The sequence below is a fragment of the Cynocephalus volans genome, chromosome 9 (assembly GCF_027409185.1).
Source record: "Cynocephalus volans isolate mCynVol1 chromosome 9, mCynVol1.pri, whole genome shotgun sequence".
Classification (NCBI taxonomy): domain Eukaryota; kingdom Metazoa; phylum Chordata; class Mammalia; order Dermoptera; family Cynocephalidae; genus Cynocephalus; species Cynocephalus volans.
In genome coordinates this window covers 93,962,049-93,987,753 of record NC_084468.1, presented here as the reverse complement: position 1 = coordinate 93,987,753, position 25,705 = coordinate 93,962,049, and the positions used below count along the sequence as shown (strand labels likewise).

General features: G+C 38.7%; 1 protein-coding gene and 1 pseudogene across 1 annotated transcript in view; one reads left to right on the top strand and one right to left on the bottom strand.

Annotated features, from left to right (window-relative positions):
* PAPSS1 (3'-phosphoadenosine 5'-phosphosulfate synthase 1) overlaps positions 1 to 25,705 on the top strand; it is a 102,373-nt gene that overhangs the window by 5,634 nt on the left and 71,034 nt on the right. The window contains exons 2-3 of the mRNA XM_063108043.1: positions 17,908 to 18,022; positions 24,940 to 25,175. Of these exons, the coding sequence (XP_062964113.1) occupies positions 17,908 to 18,022; positions 24,940 to 25,175 (351 nt within the window). The remainder of the gene's footprint in view (positions 1 to 17,907; positions 18,023 to 24,939; positions 25,176 to 25,705) is intronic.
* LOC134386534 (large ribosomal subunit protein eL21-like) lies at positions 18,112 to 18,586 on the bottom strand (annotated as a pseudogene).

Sequence of the window (25,705 nt, the reverse complement as noted above, 5' to 3'; positions counted from 1 at the left end):
TTATAAGGGAAAGAGGAGGGAAGGTAAGGCAAAGGGGGAGACTGGTCATGGGATCCGCAGAGAGTCTGAGTCAGATGTCAGAGTCCCATGATGGACAGGGTGCTTTGGCATCATGGAGTCTGCAGTTGGTGAACTGGTCAGCTTCAAGCCCTTGATGTTATTTTGGAGTTGGATTCCTTACGTCCTAGGGAGAGCTCAAAGACTATAACCTCAGTAAAGTATTGCTGGAACATAAAAATACCTGACTTGTATCTGCAACTAATGTGGATGCAATTTTCCTTTAAGCAAGAAGGTGAGTTAATAATCAGCTAGGGTGCTTTGCCTTTCTCTTGGATTTCCTCTGTTTGTAGTTGATTAGGGAGGTAAGAGAAACAAGAAAACTCAGTTTCAGTTCTTAATTGTAGGTGCACAACGTCTAGAGTAAATCAGCATAAGAAGGTGTAATGGGAGATAAATAGAAATCAACTTTTGAGAAGGGTCCTTTTGGGGCACGATTTGATTTCATCTCTGGGCAGTTTCAGCCATATGGTCAGTTTCTCATTTCCTCTGATAATCTCAAGGAATTGATGATTATCGGTTCCCAAGTTAATGGCTAACTGAAATTTTCTACTTGGTCTTAGTTACCCAAAAGAAGGCCATTTTCTGGCTAAGGTTCCTTTCAGATGTTTTGTATCTACATTGAGCTTCTCCTGATATAACAGGATGGGGGTAAGGAGCAGGGTGCAGAGTAGCTTGGGTGCTTCTGATATTAAAATCTTTGGGTAACTTATTAATATCTTAGCACAGCTTAAGTAAGGGAATAACCTCCATATGTGATAGGATTCAAATTACAGTTTTGTCACTTAATATCTGGGTCATCTCGGGCATGTAACCCAACCTCTCTATGTTTGAATATTCTCATCTGTAATGGGATAATAAAACGTACCTCATAGTGGGACTAATAGTATATACTCATAGGGTTATAGTGAGGTTTAAATAAGTTAATATATTTAGAGCACTGTGGTTCTTGGCACATGAGCACTATCCTTGTTGTTATTTATTAATTCATCAAATATTCACCTACTTTGTATGTACCTTTGTTCCAGGTGCTAGGGATGCAGTGGTAAAAAGACAGGAAAGGGTCCTGCTCTCATGGATATTACATTCTACCTGGGAGAGTTAATTAAAGAATGAATAAATGAATGGGATAATTATCCCTCTTACCACAAATTCTACCTTTCCCAATCAGTTTGTCCCCTTATATTGTTAGATGCCTTTTGTAGAAGCCAGCAGCCTGTTCTGGACTTTGGGGAAGACTGAGATGGTACAAAAATGAAACAAGAATGCATAAGTAGAACACACAGCCTACCAAAAGCCCAGCAAGAGGCCAATATATTTGTTTGACTTTAGAGCATTAGCCTGGCTGTGGTCAGGGGCAGACAATGATCTTCCTACCCTAGAAGCCAGGGAGATGATACTACAAAAATTGCCTAAAGGGAAAGAGATTTCTACCAAGAATGTACTTTTAATGTTGACCACCACCACCACCACCAGTCTGGTAACTGCTAGCCACATGTGGCAACTTACGTTTAGTTAAAATTAAATACAATAAAATGCTCGGTTCCTTAGTTGTACTAACCACATTTCACTTGTTACCTATGTGGTTAGTGGCCATAGGAATTAGATAGTGCAGGTCTAGGTGCAGCTTTGAGATGGCTGACAAGATTTTTTCTTTTTTTTTTTTTCTTTGGTGGCTGGCTGATATGGGGATGTGAACCCTTGATCACAGGGTTGTCAACACTGCATATAACACCTGCTCTAACCATATAACACCTGAGCTAACTGGCTAGCCCCTCCTGCCAAGATTTTTTTCAACATATCTATGTATTTATATATTTATGTGTTTTTATTCTCTTCCCAGTGTAAGGAAATTTCCAGAGATAGTAGCTACTTTGTAATCTTGGTTTTGGGCAATTTGGCACACCTAATTTCTGGCAGGGTACCCAGCAGTATTAACCTCCCCATAATGTAGTCTCTTCCTTAGATTTGAAATGGCAGTAAGTTTCCCAGTCTGATTTTGTTACATTGAATTTTAAGTAGTTTTCTACTCAGGTGATTCTCAACCAGGTGAGATTGCTAACCCCAGGGGGCATTTGGCAATTCCGGAGACATTTTTGGTTGTTACACTTGTGTGTATAGGTGGGTGGTACTTCTGGCATTTATTGGGTAGAGGCCAGGGGTGCTGCTAAACATCCTACAGTCCATAAGAGCCCCTACAAGCAAGAATTATTTGGCTCAATAGAGGAGGTTGAGAAACTCTGTTCTACTCTTTGCTTTGAATAAGAAAAAGGAAAAAAAAAAACTTAAATCTGAAATGGAAAAGTAGTAATTGAAACAAAATCCAATTGATAGAGCATTTTCTTTTCTATAGCCTGGATGTTACCACTTGAGATGGATCAATACCTGTAACATATCAATAATAAAACAGGAAAACTCCAGTCCTGAATTGTTTTGAAATTAGATTACTAAGTAATTAGTTCACTTGAAGGGAATGACTTTTTTTTTGGTATTTACCTAAGTGGTAGTAAAGAAAAAATTATTAATGACACTTATTTGAAATGGTAAGGCTGACTTTATTCAGGGGGACTATTGTAGTAGGTATAGGGACTACTACAGTGGGGTTTTACAGTAGGGGAGAGAGCTCAACTCTGAATATGACAAGGAAGATGGGAATTTATAGTCAAGAAGCAGGGTGGGGGTCAGTGGATGGAAAATTACTGAGAGGAAACATCAGGAATTAGGATTCTGGCTAAACCAATCTCACATGATTCTTGCTGAAGGCAGGCCAGGGTAATCAGACATCAAGTGGGGGAAAGTAGGGAAGAGGAATTTGGTCAGATATTGTAGTGGATTGAATTATCCTTCCTTAAAACTCACTGAGGCTTGAATTGTGCCCCCCAAGTTTTATGTATTAGAAAGTTGGCCCCCACTGTGACTGTTAAGAGGGTGGGAAATCCTATTATGGTAATTGAAAGGTGGAGCCTTGAAGAGGTGATAAGATTGTAGGACCATGATGTAGTGAATGGATTAAAAATGGTGGTCGGGGTGTGGTTATGAGGGCTTTAAAAGAAAAGAGAGGAGAGTCTGTCTCTCTCTCTCTCTGCTTCCATCATCTAGCATTGTGAGCCCCTGGGCCACTGTCACCACCATCAGATGGACTTTGGACTTTCCAGCCTCAGAAACTATAAGCAATAAATTTCGTTTTCTTTATACAATACCCAGTTTTGTATATTTTGTTATAAGCAACAGAAACGGGCTAATACAGATATCGAGGGTGGGGGATTCTTGCTAAAATTGGGCTCTTGAAGACATGACCAAGAATAGGGCCTGGTTGAAAAAGGACTCAGGAGCCTGACCAGAGTTTGGACAAGTAGAGAAACCTTGTCAGTGGTAATCATTTCTGTGACATATCTTTTCCTAAGGATGCAGTTTTTAAAATCAAATAAGTAATAGTGGCAATATTAGAAGTTTTATATATATATATATATATATATATAAATCTAGTTTCTAACTTCAGATGAATGCAGCCATTGTTCTGGTTCTTTTCTCTTATTCTTCTCTCAGTTTCTTTGATGCTTGCATGTCTTCCCTATGTCTGTACATGGTTTTTTTTTTTGGTGGCTGGCCAGTATGGGGATCTGACTGACTTTGGTGTTAACAACACCATGTTCTAACCAACTGAGCTAACTGGCCAGCACTGCCTTTGTCTCTCGTGTTTCAGTGTACAATTTAATGGTTTTTAGTATATCCACAGAGTTGTACAGCCACCACCAGTATCTACTTTTAGAGTGTTTTCATCACCCCAAAAAGAAACCCTGTACTCATTAGCAGTCATTTCCCCATATTCTCCCTTCCTCAACCTCCCAGGCTCTGACAGTTAATAATGTACTTTAATGTCTTTCTGGATTTTCCTATTGTGGAATTTCCTATAAATGGAATTATATAATGTGTATTTTTGTGTCTGGCTTCTTTTACTTCACATAATGTTTTCAAGGTTCATCCATGTTATAGCATGTATCAACACTATTTTCTATATGGTCAAATAATATTCCATTGTATGAATAGATACAACATTCTGTTTATCTGTTCATCAGTTGATGGACATTTGGGTTGTTTCTACTCTTTGGCTATTATGAATAGTGTTGCTATAAACATTGTGTACAAGTTTTTGTGTGTACTCTCATATGGTTTTAATAGTTAGTTTCTACCTCTGAGGTAGATATTAGTATATTTTTGGCTGCCCCGCCTCTGAACCCCCTTTGTATGTGTGGGGGATGCCTTACTGTGTCTAATGGGAGGGAGGGTCTGTCACAGTGTAATGATTTCTTTATTTACCTGTTTATAATCAGTCTCCTTAACTGAGATGTTTTTGTTCCCTTGTTTACCCAGTGTCTAGAAGGTCAATCAACAAATACTAAGTGAATGAACAGGTAGTCCCAGACTCATGTCTGACTTCGAGGAATCTCTTAAAGTCAGGATTTTGGCTGGAGGTCATCTAGGGACCCTCCCATTGAAGATATTGATAATTTAAAAAATTGATCCATTAAATACATGTTTAAAAGTTCTTTAATCTTTAAAGCAGAATAGTTGGAGAGCCATAATGTGTAAGCAGAGCACATGCATGACATTAAGTGACGTGCATGCTAGTAATTTAATTCTGATTTGGGAAGTCTGGGGTAGGGCCTGAGATTTGCTTCCTAACAAGCAACTGGATCATGCCAGTGTTGCTGCACAACACATTTGTAGTAGCAAAAAAACTTTTTTTTTTTGTCTTTTTCGTGACCGGCACTCAGCCAGTGAGTGCACCGGCCATTCCCATACAGGATCCGAACCCGCGGCAGGAGCGTCTCCGCACTCCCAGCGCCGCACTCTCTCGAGTGCGCCACGGGCTCGGCCCGCAAAATTTTAATAATAGCCTTTTCAAGTTATTTTCTGAACTTCTGGGAATATATGATCTTTACTTTTGTTATTTATCTTTGATTTGTTAATGTTCAAAAGATTAATTTCGATTATTAGTTAACTCTGTGAACTTAAGCTTTCTTCTCATTGTATTCTACAATATCTTCAATTTGTCCATGTTGTATGCTACTTTGTCTTCAATTTTGTCTACCTTATGTCTTGGGACATAAAAGAAATGTGCCTATTACTATTTCAAGGATTTCTCCTTGGAGGAATACACAGTCAGTTTAAGGTGGGTGGTAGGATATGTGAAAGATGTTGAAGTCCAGAATTATGCTAGGTATTTGATATATGCTCGGTGCCCTTACAAATTTTACTTAAAAATTCAAAGTTCTTTAGAAAATCATTATAGACGCACAAAACCTGAAATTCTCCAAGTGGCATCATAGGAGAAGTTAATTTGCCCCATAGGAAAGTGGATGAAATAACAAAGTGTCCCATGTTGCAATCAAAGTGGTCAAAAAAGGGGCCCAGGACTGCTCGTGTGGGTGAGGACTGAAATTAGTAGAATGTGTAGAAAATGCATACCACAAGTATCAGAGACCATGTGATATTAGCGTAGTGGCAGGATCGATAATCATTTAGTCTAACATGTAGAAAGTATTGTCTTGAAAGGAATTGTCCCACTTCTGCTGGACTTAAGATTTATGAATATCACTTATTTCATTTACAAGTTATACAGATAAAACAAATCATACCTTATGATAAATGCCCTGTATCTAACTTTTACTGAGCACTAAGAACAAGAAAGGACGTTGGGCATTGTGGAAAATACAAGTAATTGTGACTTATCGTCCTTGACCTACCCATTTAAGGAAGTAAACATGTTTATGCACAAAAAAAGACACTTAAAAGTATTGAACAATCCATAAATAACACGATATAGTAAGTAAATATTACAGGGACTGCCTGGGTATACGTATTATATATTTCTACAAAGCGCTCAGATTATTAGGTAAGAAACAGTAAGGCTGATTTCTCTGTTCTTTGAACAGAAATGAGGCTATTGAAGACTCCGAGAAGAGAAATTTAGAGTCAGAAGGAAATAACTCACTCTTGAGCCTTAGTGAGTCATTAATGTCATGTTTCTTTGGCAGAATTATAGGAAGGATTTGGCTGGAGTGGGTGCAGAAAGAAAAAAAATGGGGAACTAGAAGATTGCATGTAAAAGTGGCCATTAGATTCTTAAAATTCAGGTATAAGCCTACCCTTTTGCAATCCCAGTAATTTTTTAAAGTGCTGTTTGACTTACCCAGAAAAACTGGGAGGTAGGAGAACTTGACAAATTTTTTAAAGTTTATTTTTTAATATGAAAAATATCATACATAAACAAAAAACCTCATTATACTCAGACTACCACATTTCCTGCCAGAATTTTTTTAAATGTAGGAGGCAAGAAACTCAGAGGGGGCATTCTTTTTAGTGATTAAAACAATCTTGACTTATCCTGTATTTTCTCTCAACCATATCCTCAGCAGTTTATAGCTTGTCAGATAATAATTTTTATACATTCTAGCTTAATTTAATAAGAAAAGCTGAAGATATTTTACAGAGCCAAAATAAAATTTATTAGGTATGAGAGTACTTCAAAAAATTTGCGGAAAAATGAAATTAAAAGATAATACAAATCTTTCCATGAACGTTTTGAAGACCCCTTGTACATGTTTCTTCTTGCCCAAGAGCAAAGTAACTTGGAAAAACCCCAAAACAAAATGACTAAGTTAAACAGGTTTTGCAAGTGTAGGCAGCATTCCTTGTATAGCACTCTCCTCACTTTCCTTCCAGCAGAGCCCTAGCTCCCTTCTCCTTTTTAGCCAGCATGGCTGGGAGCTAAAGCCAAACGGGTGCTGCTGCTTCCCAAGAGATGCAGGTGCCTATGTCTGAAACCCTGTTTTTTGTTTAAGTTCTTGGAAATGCACAGCTGGTAAGTTATGTTTGCTTCATCAGTTTATTGAAAAAAAATGGGTCTAGAGACCCATATTACAATTTCTCATAAGTAATTATTGAACATATAAAGTATAATTTTATTGGAAGTGCATTTGTTAATGAGGCAATTAGTGGGGGCAGGTGCTACTTTTGCTGTATGCCTATTAAAAGAATTGTCTTTTTGGCCCCAGAGGATTTTCTACCTAAGGGCAATGAGGTGATAGTAAGATTCAGATGGTCAAGAGATGCCCGAAAAGTGGGAAAAGAGATCCTTAGCCTCAGGTGCTTTCTCAGGCAGACCAGTTTTAAGAAGTTGAAGATCTTGATGGAAATTAATTTCTTAAAAAAAATCTGAGTCTTGGTGGACATCAGCTAGATGGTGGAATAGTACTTTCCATTGCTTGTCCCCCTGCAGAAACATCAATTTGAACAATGATCCTTGCACAAAATACATTCACAAGAGCTAGGGAAACCAGGTAAGAGATTATAGCACTTGGATGTTGCACAGAAATAAGAAAAGGTGATTGAAGAAGGTAGGAGGGACAGTTTTACATTGCTTGTGTCACCCCTCCCTCAACCCCAGGGAGTACCAAATGGAGTTGTGCTTCGGGAAGTGGAGGGAAGTGAGCATTGGACTTTGCCTTGGACCCCAACACCAGACGCACTCCAATAAAATCCAGTGCTGGGCAGGCACACAGAGTCCCATACTTCAGGCTAGTACCCATGGACTGAGCCTCCAAGTTTGCCCTGGTGCCAAGCAGGATGTTGCAGCCCCAGGCTCCAGGGCCCCCGCAAACTCAGGCTCTATGCCCATTCCAGCACCAGGCTGGACCCAGGCTCCAATGGACCCAGGGTCTGGGCCCATCCCAGTAGATCCTGGTGCCAGGATAGCCCCCATAAACTGAGGCTCCAGGACCTCCTCTGTGGATCCAGGTGCCAGGCTTATTCCAGCACTTGGCCAGCCCCTGAAGACTCAAACTCAAGGCCCAAACCACCTGCTCCAGGTCAGCCTCTGTGGACCCAGGCTTCAGACCAGTCCCTGTGGATAGAGTCTCCAGCCCCACTTCTCGAACTCAATTAACATGTCTTTCCCAGTGGATCCAGGCTCCAGACCTAATACTTGGATCCAGGTCTTAAGCCCACTCACTTGCTGGTCCAGGTACCTGGCCAGCCTCCCTGAGGACCACACCAGATGGCCTGCCCAGAATCTCTGGACAGGCTGACTGATGAAGGGCTTTCCAAGACAAAGCCCGTCTGCAAAGACTGGAATGAGTTCCTGCTTCTTCAGTGTGCAGACATCAATGTAAAGCACAAGAAACAACAAAAAAAGGAGACATAACACCACCAAAAGAACAGTGATCTGCCAGTAGTGAACTGAGAAGAAATGGAGAGATACAAATTGCCTGAAAAATAATTCAAAGTTGAAGCTCAGCAAACTTCAAGAAAATACAGATGCTTCTCAACTTACAATGGGGTTATGTCCTGATAAACCCATCATAAGTTGAAAATATCATGAGTCAAAAATGCATTTAATAAACTCACCATAAAGTAAAAGAAAATCACAGGTCAAACCATCATCAGTCTAGGTGCTCCTCAACTTCTGATGAGGTTACATCCTGATAAACCCATTATAAAATTGAAAAATTGAACCATTTTAAGTTGGGGACCATCTGTACAGAGGAGCAAGTCAGGAAGTCAAGAAAACAATAAGTGACCAAAATGAGAAATTTACCAGAGAGATTGAAATTCTGGAGCTGAAAATATAATAAATGAAATTTAAAATGCAATAGAGAACATCAACAGCAGAATCAATCAAGCAGAAGAAAGAATTTGTGAACTTGTAGACAGGTTATTTGAAAATGCATAGAAGAGGGAAAAGAAAAAAAAGAATGAAAAGGAATGGAGAAAGCTTTTGGGATTTATGAGACAGCATTAAAAGAGCAAATATTTAAGTAATAGGAGTTCACAAAGGGGAAGAGAGATAAAGGGATAGAAAACTTATTTAAAGAAATAATAGAAAACATTTTTAAATGTGAACAATATATTTCATTTGCTTTTTTCTCTTGGTGCTTTCAGTATTCTTTGTCTTTGATTTTTGACAATTATGTGTTGGTGTAGTCTTGTTTGGATTGAATCTGATTGGAGACCTATACTTATTTAAAAAAATAATGGCAGAAAACATTTCTAAATGTGAAAAATATAGATGTCCAAGTACACCAACACATAATTGTCAAAAATCAAAGACAAAGAATCCTGAAAACAGCAAGAGAAAAAAATAAAATCACATATAAAAAGGGGTTTCAATAAGGCTCGCAACAGATTTCTTAGCAGAAACCTTACAGGTCAGGAGAGAATGGGATGATATATTCAAAGTGTGCTGAAGGAGAAAAACTGCCAACCAAGAATATCGTGTCCAGCAAAGCAGTCCTTCAGAAATGGAGAGATGATGACTTTCCCAGACAAACAAAGTTGAGGGAGTTCATCATCATCAAACCTGTCTTAAAAGAAATGCTAAAGAGAGTTACTCAAGCTGAAAGAAAAGCACATTAGTAACATAAAAACATCTGAGTGTAAAACTCACTGGTAAAGGTAAGTACACAGTCAAATTTGGAATACTTTAATTCTGTAACAGTAGTGTATAAATCACTTATGTTTTTAGTATGAAGGTTAAATGACAAAACTGTTTAAAAATAGCTATAATAATTTGTTAAGGGATGGCTTCATTGCTGAATTCTACAAAACATTTCAAGAAGACCTACTATCAGTCTTCCTCAAACTCTTTGTATTAGTCAGTTTTCTGTTGCTGATAACAATATTTATGAAACTGGGTAATTTATTACAAAATGAAATTTATTTCCTGCAGTTTTGGAGGCTGAGAAGTCCAAGGTCCAGGGACACATTGGGTAAGAGCTTTCGTCTTGGTGGAAACTCTACAGAGTCCTGTGGTGACCAGGGTATCACATGGTGAGAATGGCAAGAGTGCCTTTAAGCTGCTCATTTGCTGTCCTTATAAAGTCACCAGTTCACACCCATGATAATTCATTAAATCATTAACCCATTATTCCATGAATGGATTGATCCATTCATGATAGCATAGTCTTTATGATCCAATCACCTCTTAAAGGCCCCACCTTTCAACATGGCCGCATTGGGAATCAAGCTCCCACATGAACTTTGAAGGGAACAAAATTCACACCATAACATTTTGCTCCTAGCCCCCAAAGCTCATGTCTTTCTTACAACAAATACATTCATTCTGTCCTCATAGCCCCACAGTCTTAACTTGTTCCTTCACAAACTTAAAATTTCTAAGTCCCATCTATGAAATTAAAACAAGTTTTCTACTTCCAAGATACAGTGGTGGGTAAAGGATAGGGTATACTTTCCCATCCAAAAAGGAGCAGCAGAAAAGAAGAGGACTAGGCAGCCCAAAGCTAGTTTGAAATCCAGCAGGGCAAGCATTAAATCTCACAGCTAGAGAATAATCTCTCTCGACTCTATGTCTGGCGTGCTCTGCACACTGGTGTGGTGGTTGGGTCCCCAAGTGCTTGGGTAGCCCTGTTCCTATGTCTTTCCTGAGCTCAGTCCATGCTTCAGCTCTCCAAGCTAGCATGGTGCTTTGGTAGCTCTGCAGTTCGGGGGTCTTTGTGGCGGTCCTGCTGTAATGGCTCCACTAGGCATGGCACTGGTGGGGGTTCTCTGCTGTAATTCTGACCAAATATTTCCACTTATTATTGCTCTTATGGAGGCTCTCTTCGGCGACTCTGCCCCCATGATAAGTCTCCATCTGGGCCCTCAGGCTTTTCCATATGTCCTTTGAAGTCTTGGTGGAGACTGCCATGCCTCCACAGCTCTTGCATTCTTTGAGAGCCTGCAAACTTAACACCATGTGGATGCCACCAAGGCTTCCAGCTTGTATCTTCCAAAGTGGCAGGTCCAGCAGCTATCTGTTATCTATCTATTTAGCTACAGATAGAGCAGTTGGAGCAGCCAGGGTGTGGGGAGTAGCATCTGGCCCTTGGCAGTGAGCCTGTGGTGGGTGTCCTGGACCTGTTTCCCCAAACCTTTCTGTCTTCCTAGGCCTCTGGGCCTGTGATGGGATGGGCAGCCTTGAAGATCTCTGAAATGCCTTCAAAGTCTTTCTTACATTCTCTTGATGATCCCTTCCCTCTGTACTAATATCCTTATCAGAAGGTTGATAGGCTACACCCTTGGTTTCCTATCTTGAACATACTTTTTCACTCTTTATGTGGCCAAGCTGAGAGTTTTCCAATTTTTTACCCTATGATGTTTTAAAATTGTAAATCTTGGCCTTACCTTCTGCCTTTGCTACTTAGAAATTTCTTCTGTCAAATACCCTGGTTCATCACTCTTAAGTTCTGCATTCCATAAAGCCCTCAGGGATGGACACAGTTTGCTGAGTTCTTTGCAACTGTACAGCAAGGGTGAACTTTGCTACAGTTTCCAATAAGCTCTTTCTCATTTCCATCTGAGACCTCCTCAGAATGGCCTTTACCATCCATATTTCTATCAGCATTCTGTTCACTACCACTTAACCAATCTCTAAGAAATTCCAAACTTTCCCTATTCTTATTGTCTTCTAAGCTCTCACCAGAATCCAGGCTTTTTCTAACCTGCTCCTCTGAATTCTTCCAGCCTCTGCCCATTACCCAGAGCCAGAACCACTTTCCCATTTTCAGGTATTCATTGTAATCAGTGTCCTACTTTTTGGTACTAATTTTCTGTATTAGTCTGGTTTCTGTCACGCATGACAGAATACCTGAAGCTGGGTAATTTATAAAGAAATGAAAATTATTTCTCACAGTTTTAGAGGCTGGGAAGTCCAGGGCCCAGGGGGCTCATCTGGTGAGGGCCTTCTTCTTGATGGGAACTCTGTAGAGTCCTGAGGTGATTAGAGTGTCACATAGTAAGAATGGCACAGCACCTTTAAAGTGCTCACTTGCTGTCCTTATAAAGCCACCAGTCTATACCTGTGATAACTCATTAAACCATTAACCATTGCTTCATGAATGGATTGATCTGTTCATGAGAGCATAGTCCTTATGATCCAATCACGTCTTAAAGGCCTCACCTTTGCTGCCACATTGGGAATCAAGCTCCCACATGAACTTTGGAGAGGACAAACGTTCACACCATAGCACTCTTCCAAAAAATTAAGAAGGAATGCTTCCACACTCATTTTACAAGGCCGGCATTACTCTGATGTCAGAGCCAGACAAGGACTCTGCAAGAAAAGAAAATAATAGACCAATATTCCTGATGAACATAGAAGCAAAAATCTTTAACAAAATACTAGCAAACCAAATTCAATAGCATATTAAAATGATCCTTCACCATGATCAAGTGAGATTTATCCCTGGAATGCAAGCATGGTTCAACATATGCAGATCTGTAAGTGTGATACACTCCATTAACAGAACGAAGGACCAAAACTATATGATCACCTCAATAGATGCAGAAAAGCATTTGATAAAATTTAACATTCCTTCATGGTAAAACCTCTGAACAAATTAGGAATAGAAGGAATGTACCTAAATAGAATAAAGGCCATATATGACAAACCCACCGCTGACATCATACTGAATGATGAGAATTTGAACGCTTTCCATCTAAATCAGGAAGAAAACAAGGGTGCCCACTCTTACAGTACTGGATTATGTCTTTTTTTTTTTTTTTTTTTTAACAATTGGCTGGTACAGGGATCTGAGTTCTTAACGTTGGTGTTACTAACAACAGTACGCTCTAACAAACTGAGCTAACTGGCCAGCCCTCACTCTCACAGTACTGGAAGTTTTAGCCAGATCAGTTAGGCAAGAGAAATAAAAGGCATCCAAACTGATGATGCCTTTTAAATGATCCTTGTTTTACAGACAACATGATCTTATATGGTAAATCCTAAAGACTCTACCAAAAGACTGTTAGAACTTATAAATTCAGTAAAGTTACAGCATACAAAATCAACATGCAAAACACAGTAGTGTTTCTATGCATTAACAATGAATTATCCACAAAAAGAAATCAAGAAAACAATTGCATTTACAGTAGCTACCAGAAAAATAAAATACTTAGGACTAAAATTAACCAAAGAGGTGAGAGACCTGTACAATGAAAAGTATAAAATATTGATGGAAAAAATTGAAGACAAAGATAAGTGGAAAGATATCCTGTGTTTGTGGATTGGAAGAATTAATATTGTTAAAATGTTCATACTACCCAAAGTGATCTACAGATTTAATGCAGTCTTTATAAAAATTCCAAAGACATTTTTCACAGAAATAGAAAAAACAATCCTAAAATTCATGTGGAACCACAAAAGACCCCGAGTAGCTAAAGCAGTCTTGAACAAAAGAACAAAGCTGTAGGCATCATACTACCTGACTTCAAAATATACTGCAGAGCTGTAGTATTCAAGACAGCATGGTACTGGTATAAAACCAGACACATCAACCAATGGAACATAATAGCCCAGAAATAAATCTACCTATTTATAGTCAGTTGTTACCAAGAATATACAATGGAGAAAGACATTCTCTTCAATAAATGGTATTGGGAAAACTGTATATCCATATGCAAAAGAATGAATTTTAGACCCTTATACAAAAATTAATTCATACCATATACAAAAATCAACTAAAAATGAATTAAAGATTTAAACATAAGACCTGCAACTGTAAAACTACTAGCAGAATACATAGGGAAAAACTCTGTGACATTGGTCTGGACAATGATTTTTTTGTGTGTGACTACAAAAGCACAGGCAATAAAAGCAAAAAGAGACAAAGTGGGATAATATCATACTAAAAAGCTTCTGCACAGCAAAGGAAACAATCAACAGAGTAAGAGACAACCTACAGAATGGGAGAAAATATTTGCAAGCCATACATCTGATAAGAGGTTAATATCCAAAATATATAATGAACTCATACAACTCAATAGCAAGAAAACCCAATTTAAAAAAGCGCAAAGGTTTCGAATAGACATTTCTCAAAAGACATACAGATGGTCAACAGGTATGTGAAAAAAATGCTAATCATGACTAATCACCAGAGAAATGCAAATTAAAACCACAATGAGGTACCACCTTACACCTGAAAGAATGGCTGTTATAAAGATGAAAGATGAGTGTTGGCAAGGTTGTGGAGAAAAGGGAAACTCTGGTACATGGTTTTTGGGAATGTAAATTAGCACAGCCATTATGGAAAACAGTATGGAGTTTTTTCCAAAAATTAGAAGTAGAACTAGCATATGATCTAGCAATCCCACTATTAGGTATATAACCAAAGGATATAAAATCAATATGTCGAAGAGATATGTGTACTCCCTTATTCATTGCAGCACTGTTCACAATAGCCAAAATATGGATTCAATCAAAGTGTCCATCAGTGGATGAATGGATAAAGAAAATGTATATACACACAATGGGGTACTATTCAGCCTTAAAAAGGAAGAAAATACTGTTATTTGCCATAACATGGATGAACCTGGAGGACCTTATGTGAAGTGAAATAAGCCAGGCACAGAAAGACAAATACCCTATGATATCACTTATATGTGGAATCTAAAAAATTGGATCTCACAGAAGTAGAGAGTAGAATGGTGGTACCAGGGGCTGAGGAGGGCAGGGAGTGGGGGAGATGTTGGTCAAAGGATACAAAATTTCAGTTAGATAGGAAGAGCAAGTTCAAAAGATTTCTTGTGTAACAGGAGTGTAGCTAATAACAATATATGCTTAAAAATCACTGAAAGTAGATTTTAAGTGTTCGCACCACAAAAAATAGGTGAGGTGATGCATAAGTTTATTAGCTCCATTTAGCAATTCCATAACGTATACATATTTCTTAACATGTTGTGCACAATAAATACATACAATTTTTATTTGTCAACTAAACAAAGTTCATGCTTATGTACTCGCAACACCTACACCCTCGTTTTGAAGACCTCTGGGCCAAACCAAGGCCCTGCTTGGATTCATCACTATTTTATGCCTGCAACTTGTGCCACCAAACATAGCTGTGGAAAAATATACAGTTGTGGTAACTGGTCTTGCTTTAAATTTATGAACATTGACATCAAACAAGTTCTTTGGGGTGCCCGGCAGTCATTCTAGATTTCCCTAGTCCATTGCTTTTCCACATCTCTTTGTTCCTGCTATTACCCTTCTCTGGAATATGCTTCTGCCAGAGATCATCAAAAGTCATAAATGTCTTTTTTTTGGTGAAGCCTTCTCTGGCGACTGTGTCTAAGTTTTCAATATCATTCATCCTTTGATATTTCTTAGCAACATTTTTTTGTGTTATTTACTTTTTTCCTTTTTGACAGTTATTACTATTTAATTTGCTTATTTATCTTGGTCCTTGTGCCCCCTGCCCCCTTCTCTTCTACTGGTTTAGTGGTTCTAAAACTTGAGCTTGCATCAGTATCATTTGGATGGCTTGTTAAATTTCAGGTTGTTGGGCCACACACCAGAATTTCTGACTTTGTAGACCTGGGGCAGGACTTGAGAATTTTCATTTCTGAATCATTCCCAGGAGATGCCGAAATTGCTGATCAGGGACCATACTTTGAGAACCACTGCACCAGAATATAAGCTCCATAGAACAGTGATTTGTAACAGTATTGTTCACTTCTGTTTCATCAGCACCTACAAGAATGTCAAGAAAGTAGTATGCATTCAGTAAGTGTTTTTGAACGAATGAATGATGAATAAATCTGTCTTGAGAGATAAGAGCTACAAGCAGTATAAATATAAACACCCTATCAAGACAATGCTGACACCTATTTTATAGAGTTGAAAAGGACCTAAATCATGTTTTAGCTTCATAGGAAGAGAAAATAGAGGCTAACTGTCGGGTCTGCCGCCGGCCGACCCAAACAGCCCTTGCCTCACTATCAGTCTCACCCTTGGTGTTCCTTCTGGTGGGCGAGCGAATTGCCCGGATTCCTCTTTCCCTCCGGTCCCATTGGGAGGAGACGGGGGAAGAGAGCCATGAAGAGAGGTGAGCACACCGCCGGCCCCAACCAGCCCATTAAAGGACACTCAGACCCGGCGGGGGTTCTGTCGAGCAGTTCCGTTTATTATCACACAAGCATTTACTTTTAAAGGCAAATGGGGAAGGGAGGTTTTTACATCCTCCAATCAGCTTAAAGGTTATGAGAGCATGCATCCTGTCTCAATGCCTAGCTATTGGAATCACGCAGTATTCAAGAGCGCCGAATCGCGTATTTGGCCAATAAGGGCTAAGGCAAGGTTCCCGCAGACACTCCCACCCTACTTCCTCCCGGCGCCGTCTTAGGCCGCCACATTAATACGCCCATAATGGCGCCGCTTGTAATGTCACTTAAGGTGGCGTTAGTTTTTTAGGCCCGACAGCTAACTATTTTTTTCTTTTAGAAAACAGCTTTATCAAGATATAATTTGCATACCACTCAATTCACCTATCAAAATATACAATTCGTTGTTTTTAGTATATGCACAGATTTGTGCAACTATAACCACACTCAATTTTAGAACATTTTTATTTCCCTTAAAAAGAACCCTGTAGCCTATAGCAATCGCTCCTCATTTCTCCACAACCCCTCAGCCTGAGGCACCATGAATCAATTTTCTATCTTTATAGATTTGCCTATTCTGAACAGTTCTTATAAATGGTATTTTACAATATGTGGTCTTTGTGACAGGCTTTTTCACTTAGTGTAATGTTTTTGAGGTTCATTCATATTGTGACATGTATTACTACTCCATTCCTTTTTTATTACAAATAATGTTCCACTGTATGGCTATACTGTATAATTTTGTTTATATTTTATCCCATCAGTTGATGAATGATTTGTTTATCTCCACCTTTTGATTTGTATGAATAATGCTGCTGTGAACATGTGTACAAGTTTTATGTGGTCACATGTTCTTATTTCTTGCAAAGTATCTAGGAGTAGTATTGTCTTGTCATGTGGTAACCATGTTTAACTTTTTGAGAGACTGCTGTTTTCCAAAGTAGCTGTACTATTTTACCTTCACACCAGCAAATGTATGAGGATTCCAATTTCTCTATATCCTCACCAGTACTTGTTATTATCTGTCTTTATTATAGCTGTTTTCATGGGTGTGAAGTGCTACCTCACTGTGGTTTTGATGTGCATTTCCCTGATAGCTAATGATGTTGAATATTATTTAATGTGCTTATTCATAATTCATATATTTTCTGTGGAGAAAAGTCTGTTCAGTTCCTTTGAGGCTGATGTAATTTTATGCCCTTCTTGTTTAAGGAGAAGAGAATTTGGAAGAACAGCAAGTTATAACTGGTGCAGTCCACTTTTTCTCATTGCAAAAGTAGCTATTTCATGATATCTGTAGGCATTCCTTCCACCCTTCATTTAGGAGTCTGCTCAAATGCTACCTTCTCAGACTCGCTTCTTGATCGGCCAGTCTAAAGTGGCCCTCATTCCCTATCTTTTCTTTCTTACGCTGTTTTTTTTTATAGCGTACTTATTGCTCTGTGACATTACAATTAGGTTTTATTGGTTTATAATCTCCTCCAGTGGAATGTAAGCTCAATGAGGGTAGTAGGTATCTTGTTTTGTTCATGTGGCATACTAGTAGGGCCTCAGTAAATACTGGTGGAAAGAATGATTGAGTAAATAAATGTGTGAAAAGACTAAGCTCTGGACTGTGCCACTCATAGCTATGGAATCCTGTACAAGTTATTTAACTTTTGTGAAGTTTAACATCTTCATCTGTAAAGCCACAGTAGTAAGGTTCATTGGGTTGCTGGGAGGATTAAATTAATTGGTGTATGTGAAGCACTAAATACCATGCCAGTACTCTAAAGAAAAAAAAGATTAGCTGTTTTATCTTTTTCCTTGCTTTTGACATATTATGTAGTTTAGTAACTATATGTTTGCAAGGAATATGTGTTTACCTTTTAAAGGACTCAAGTGAACCAGAATTGTTTTTTCTCCCCCCAGGGAATGCAGAGAGCAACTAATGTCACCTATCAAGCCCACCACGTCAGCAGGAACAAGAGAGGTCAGGTGGTGGGGACCAGAGGTGGCTTTCGTGGTTGCACAGTTTGGCTAACAGGTATGGTCAAGAGAGAGAAACTAGTTCATTTTATTTATTTATTTTTACAGTACAGTGGTCTTCGTGTTTTATTATTATTTTTATACCTGTTATGCCATGTATTCATAGGGAATAGGTTCCAGCAGCTCAGGCTCCTTTCCCCTGGTTCTCACAAAGTGTGCCTCTCTGAGTGGAGCAGGCTGGTGCTTCAGTTGAACCCAGGTTTCTTTTTCTTTTGCTTCCTTCTTTTTCTGATCATTTTCCTTTGTGCATTTCAGGAAGATGTCTCAGCTCTTAAAGTGCTTCATATGCTCAATAGGCACATTAATTCTCTTAGCAGAATCTTGCCCATAACTTGTTACAATGCCAACAGCATGTTGGGTGACACTGTAGACTGTTAGTTTTGCCATGGTAACATTTGTGGGGCATTCCTTTTTGAACAATACCCATTCCCTTGATGTCTGCAATATTACCTTTCTTGTAGATTCATGTGTATGTGGCCAGAGGAGCAACTCTGTGATTTCTAAAAGGCCTAGAGAATATTTATCAGGTGCCTCTTCTCTTTCCTTTTGTGTTTGTCATTTTGGTGAATTACTGGAAGATGGCAGTTCCGGCTGACAGGAAGCAAACCAATTCATCTTAAAAACAGTGCTTATAGATAGCTTTGGACTAGGAGTAAGCATATTTAAATTTTGAGCTCTGTTCTTTTATTTGGAGCAAGAACAACATATAACTGACATAGTTGCTTAAGAATAACATTTCTTGGGCCGGCCCCGTGGCGCACTCGGGAGAGTGCAGCGCTTGGGAGCGCACGCTCCCGCCGCGGGTTCGGATCCTATATAGGAATGGCCGGTGCACTCACTGGCTGAACGCGGTGTGGGCGAAACCACGCCAAGGGTTGCGATCCCCTTACCGGTCACAAAAAGACAAAAAAAAAAAAAAAGAATAACATTTCTTCTTGGTAATAATTCCTTTTGTTCTTTTACAGGATTGCTGTTAAATAAAGGGAAAAAACCAGAATGTTTCTTAAAATTACCTTTTAGTAGATTCTACATTAAGTTCTATAAACTTCTAAGTACAAATAAGACCAGGATTCTGCTTCATTAAGCTAAAGATGTAAACCATGTGAGAGAAAATAAATGATAAGGAGTTTCACATAATCAGTTTCTATCCTTTGGCTTTTGCTTTGGCCTCTGATTGTTTCTTGTGTTGGTTTTTCCAGAATCTCTCTTTGGGTTTAGCCTTAGCAGGCTGGTGAGAGAGTAAATTGATCTAGATTTTGGGGAGTATCTTTAAAAATGATGGGTTCTTTTACTTACAGGAATTGTATTTAAAATTCGATACAACATGCCAAGTTGCCCACTAAAATTTTATACCAGTGGGAGAGGGTCTATTTTCTAGTGTTTTTGTTAACACAATATATTACAGTCTGTGTAAATTTGTGCTGATTGGCAAAAAGCATTCCTGTTTCTGTTTTTTTAAATTACGTGTTTCAACAGGTCTGTTTGTTTTTTGTGTGAAAGAAGACAGCACTCTCACATTCTTCCTGTTTCCTCATTATTATGTCTTGTTAAATTGTTTACTTTTATATTGCCCAGGTTTGTAATGCTTACATTCTGTTCTGACATACGAAATTTCTATAAATTGCTTGTATTTCATTCTTTAAGTTGATTCAGTACTTACCAGCTCACCATCAGTTCTTTTATTATGGCATGTCTACTCATGAGCTCTTTATTTGTGTCTTCTCAATTGTCCATATTTCCTTAATTAGGTTTTTTTGCAAGATCGTCTTCGTTGGGTTCTGAATTCCCTGAGTTTTTATGTTTGAGAATGTCTTCCCATCTTTTATGACAACTTGGATGTATTTGGTTCATACTTTCTCTGTCGTGGAATTTTTAAAACAGTACTTTCTTGTCTTCTGGCATTAAATGTTGTGAAGACATGTGAGGCTAATCAGATTTTTTTCTTCTCTTTGGGAACTTTCCTTTTTTCATCTGGATGCCTGAAGAATTCTTTTTGCATGTTTTCGTTTAGGAGTTTTGCCTTTCTAATTTGGCTCTTCTGCTATTGAATTTTGTGTATAGTGTGGGTGGATTCATTTTCTTTCTTTTTTTCCATGTGGATAGTCAGTTCTCCCAAGAACATATATTGATTAAGATGTCCTTTTTCTCTGATCTGCAGTGTCAGCTCTGACATAAATCTGATCTGCACTCATGTGGATCTGGGCCCTCTCATCTCTTCCACTGCTGTTCTTGTCTGTTCCTTTATTATTGCCACACTGTCTTAATTACTATATATTTTTATAAGTCTTGAAAGCCAGTAGAGTAAGTACTCTTATCTTGTTCTTCATTGGGAGTGTTGACTTTTTTTTTCATTATGACTTTTTTCCTCTCTGTGTTATTATATACATTTTGTGATCAGTTTAACCAATTTCCCAGAACCCTGTTGGGATTTAGTTGGAGATTGTGTTGTTTCTAAAGGTTAATTTTGGGGAAAATTGATCTTTAGAATATTGGGTACTCTTTTTCTTGAACATGGTGTATTGAATTTATTTCACCAGTAATGTTGTTTATTAATACTATTTATCAGATTTTTTGGTACTTGGTCTGTTGTCTAGTATGTAGACAGTTTTCACCCCCACCCAGCTTGGCCTGATGTGGGACAGGATGTCTAGAGCTGGATGGAGGTGGGTATTTCCCTTCCCCGAGGTTAGTTAGGCACTGATAAAACCCACCAGGTTAGGCTCTGGCTAAATAGTTTCTCCTGAGGTCAGGATTTGTTAAGAATAGAGTGCTCTGGTATATTTCAGAATGGTTCCTTTTTCCCTACCCCTTGCTGGAAGAATGAGGGGATTTTCCCCCAATATTTACTGTGAGAACCTGGTTGAGCTCCTGCTGGAGATAAAACTTACAATATTGTGGGGACATCCTTTATGACTGGTCCCCTGTCTTTAGCTCTAAGACTTGTCCACACTGGGCCTCCATCAATTTGTCAGTTACGTTTTGGGTTTTCCTACCCAGCACTGGTTCCCGCAGTGGTGCCTGCTGGTGAGTCTCTGCTCTGGTAAGTCGTAACTCCCGATGTTCGCCTGTCTCGTGGGGGTAGCAGTTTCCCATGCCCTCCCTCTCCTAGGGATCCAAGAAGAGGTGTTGATTTTTCAGTCTGTTCAGCTTTTCACTTGTCGTTAGGTCATAGTGGTGACTTTCAGGTTCCTTACATGCGGACCCAAAAACCTGTAATCAGTTTTCATTAATGTCTATATGAAAAGAGTATTCCCTGATGTGTGCAGTATTCTGTATATTCATTAGGTCAAGCTTGTTAATTGTGTTGTCAAATCTTCTGTAGCTTTCATTCTTTTTTTTGATGATGTTGTTGGGAATGGAAGTCAAGGCTTTTCTCTTTTTTTTAAAAAATTCAGTTTCTTAATCAGGATTTTTCCAAGGTATTTTTCCAAGGTTTTGAATGATTTGTATGCCATTTTCCTGGACACGGTTCACCTTTTCCCAGATTTTATTTCAAATAGATTTCTTGCTTTGTATTTTTATGTTGGTTGGTATATTAGTTTCCCAGGGCAGCTGTAAAAAATTAACTACAAACTCGGTGATCATAAGCAACAGAAATTTTTTCTCTCACAATTCTGAAGTCTAGAAGTTTGAAATCAAGATTTTGGCAGGTTTGGTTCCTTCTGTAGGCTGTGCGGGAGAATTTGCCTCATTTCTCTCTCCTAGCTTCTGGTAGTTGCTAGCAGTCCTTGGCGTGCCTTGGTTTATAGATGTATTACACTATTATCTGCTTTTGTCTTTACATGGCCTTCTTATAAGGACAACAGTAATTAGATTTAGGACCCCCCACTCTTATCTAGTATGACCTCCTCTTAATTTAACTTTGATTATATCCGCAAAGACTGTATTTTCAGATAAGGTCACATTCTTGAAGTTCCAAGTGGACATGAATATTTGGGAGATACTATTCAACCTAGTACAGTTGGTTTCTCTTCTTCAGTATACCAGTTATCTTTATCTTAGTTTTGTATTGTCTATCTTGCATTATCTGTTAACTTCCTTTAATTGCTTTAATTTGTTTGCCTTTTTGTCTGTGTTCAGTATAATCTCAGTGAAACTTTTTATGTCAGAAATTCAATTTTCGGGCCGACCCCGTGGCTCACTCGGGAGAGTGTGGCGCTGGGAGCGCTGCAGCCGCGGGTTCAGATCCTATATAGGGATGGCAGTGCGCTCGCTGGCTGAGCACGATGCGGGCAACACCAAGCCAAGGGTTATGATCCCCTTACCGGTCACAAAAAAAAAGAAATTCAATTTTCAAATGTCTGTTTTTACTGTTTCAAATTATATACATACAAAAAATATACATAAATACACATGTGTACATAAACAGACACTTTTATTATAATTTAGGTTGTCTTTGTTGTATAAAAAGATTAGATTTTAAGGTTTCAGTTTTTCTCCCCCTGATACATGGTGCTCAACTGGTAGTTAAAAACAACAATAATAAAAAACAGAACAACTCGTTCTCCCCAGCCACCATCTCTTCGTTCCAGTTACTGTTGCTGTGTAACAAATCACCCAAAACCTCTTGGGTGATTAACAGCTTTGATTCACTTAACATTTTGAGCGTAAGGAATTCAAGAGAGCTTGGCTGGGCAGATTTTGCTTAAGTCTTGCTTGACATAGTCCTGTTGGCTAGGGCTGGTGTCCACAATGACTTAGTTGATGCTGCTTGTCAACTGGGAGCTTAGCTATCTGAGACTGTGGACAGCAATGCCTACTAGTGATCTCTCTAGCAGGTGGTCTCAGGGTACTTAGTAGCTGAGTTGCTTCTCCCAAATTAAGTGACCAAAGAGAAACTGCATAGCCCGTTGTGACCCATCCTTGGAAGTCACACATCATCATTTTGTTACATTCTTTCGGTGACAAGTGAGTCTGAAGGCCAGCCCATATTCAAGGGTGGGAGTTGGACTTTACCTGTTGATGTGACAGTGGCAACGTAGCATTTAGAAGAACTCATAGGATTACATATTCTGTTGAAGCCATCTTTGGAAAATACAATCTGCTATACTCATTAATATAAGTTTTTAAAATATAAAGCAACTAAAACTATATTGATCCTTTCAGTGGATCATTCTTTCTTTTACTTTTTTTAATTAGCCTTCTATCCTGTCATGACATCTTTCAAGAGCATCAGTACATTAGACTTCAGTATTTTATCTCTTGCCTTATTAGAATCACCTTGGTTATGAATTCTATGATGACATACTCATCACCACGGTAGCAAGTATTAGTGCATAAATATGCTCTTTCCTTCTCCTTCTTGTTCAGTGAATAAACACCACTGAAAGAAGAAGGTGAGTTGATGGTATTTTTTCAAGGTTAATTGTATTATAAATTGGACTCACAGATACTTTTATCGTGGTGGTCTGTAAGAGATGATGATCCTGGAATACAGAGATAACTTTGTAACATTTCACTTTCTTTTTTCTTCCCTTGTCAGAAATAATTTGGGCATAAATTTTGTTTTAAAATTTGGCACGCAGCTTTAGAATAGTGGTAACAAAGGACAGAACAAATATGTACCTAACCATATGAGTGAGAATAAATACAAACTGTGTTTTTTCCCTGTTTTTCTTACTCAGTCAGCAACATAGAAGACCGACTTCTGTGACTAAATATGTGGGGATTTCTCCCCACTAGCAAGCAAGTAGTTCTCCAGCAGACACCAGTTGGGTGTCCTCTAATTCTGTTCAATTCTGACACTGTCTCCCTGGAAACAGTGTCAGATCCCACAAATGAAAGACCCAGTCCCCAAGACAGCCCCCCCCCCACTTCAGATGCCAGTTGTAAGTCCAGGCCTCTGGAACTTCTGACTGACCAGCTATAAATTGGGGTTTCCAGATTCCTTGGTTTAGATTGGCTCACAGAACTCAGAGAAACATGTTTACTCGTTTAATACAAAGGATATTTTAAAGGATATAAAGAAGCATCCAGATGAAGAGATACTTAGGGTGAGGTCTGGAAGGGTCCCGAGTGCAAGAGCTTTCCTTCCTTTGGGGTAAAGGGGAACCACCCAGCAGTGGGTGAGTTCAGCTGTCCAGAAGCCCTCTGTACCCCATCCTCTTGGATCTTTTATGGAGACATAATTGAAGAGACATGATTGAAACATTGACAACTGTGTACAGATGTGATTAGACAAAAAGGGTATGATCTAACACTAACAGCCTGGCAAGATCTAAACCAGCAAGGCCTATTTGTTTGGGTTCTTCTTGTCCTCTCCTTGCAGCATTCTGTACTCTTGGGCATGGGTCAGGCCCCTTTCTGGAATGTGAGTCTTACGACCTTCAATTAGACAAGGTAGGTCAGAGAATTTCTTTATGGCTGCTCTAAGAAAGATTTGGTCTTTGTGGCTGGGTTCAGGGCTTGTTTCTATAACCCACCTTGGGGAAGAAGGATTCTAGTTTCTATGGCTTGCCTGAAGGAGAAGGAGCAGGTAAAAGGAGAGCAGGAGAAAGCCAGAGGAAAAGACTTGGTTTTCTGAGGCCTGAAGTGCCATAACAAAAGAACAAGGGTTATTAGAGTTATGAGCCAGCAACTGTGCATGTAAACCTATATATATATACGTATGTATCTCACAGTATCATGCCATGTCTAATACTAAAATTGCTTAAGCCCTTTCGAAGCTTATTGGTGATTTCTAGTATACCTTTGGGCTTAGATGTAAGTTGTTAAAAAACATAAATGCTTATTATGTTTGAAATATAGATGTTTGTCTAGGTAAGAGGTAAATCTTTTAGAGAGATATTGGATAAGAATGTTACTGAGAGACTGCAATGAATACTGAATGTAATTAGGTTGTGATTAAAATTCTTTATTACTAAGTAGTTATCCTTCTAACTTTACATATGGGATCTGTTTGGACTCTAATTTTAGGCTTGTCCGGAGCTGGGAAGACTACAGTGAGCATGGCTTTGGAGGAGTACTTGGTTTGCCATGGCATTCCATGCTACACTTTGGATGGTGACAACATTCGTCAGGGTCTCAATAAAAATCTTGGCTTTAGTCCTGAAGACAGAGAAGAGAATGTTCGACGCATTGCAGAAGTTGCTAAGCTGTTTGCAGATGCTGGCTTAGTGTGCATCACAAGTTTCATATCACCTTATACTCAGGTAGGTGGCTTCTTTGTACCTTTGCTTTTCTAATTACATTCATTAAGAATATGGTATCAGGTAAGGCACATAATTTAAACACTGACATGTGCTTTGAGGCTAAATCCGAAGTAAAATAATTAACCTAAAACATTTCTGTGCTGTGACTTTCTGAGTAAATCCTGAATGTAATAAGTATTCAGCGAATGTAATCATAGCATAATTCTGATACTATATCATAAGCAAATTTTGATGTAAATTTCTGAATGTAATAAGTATTCAGCGAATGTAATCATAGCATAATTCTGATACTATATCATAAGCAAATTTTGATGGTTACTTAGACTTTTTTTAAAACAAAATATAACTTGTTAGGGTTATAGATAAGTGTCAGATTTAGAGTTAACCATGCAGGTTCACTTAATTGAACTGTGGCAGGAGTCCTAAAAGGTTCTGTGAGGACTTTACTTTTTATTTTCCTGAAACCTTGGGATCAATGTCAATACTTCAGTTTAAAGTGTATTGATAATGAAGTGGTAGGCAGAATGATA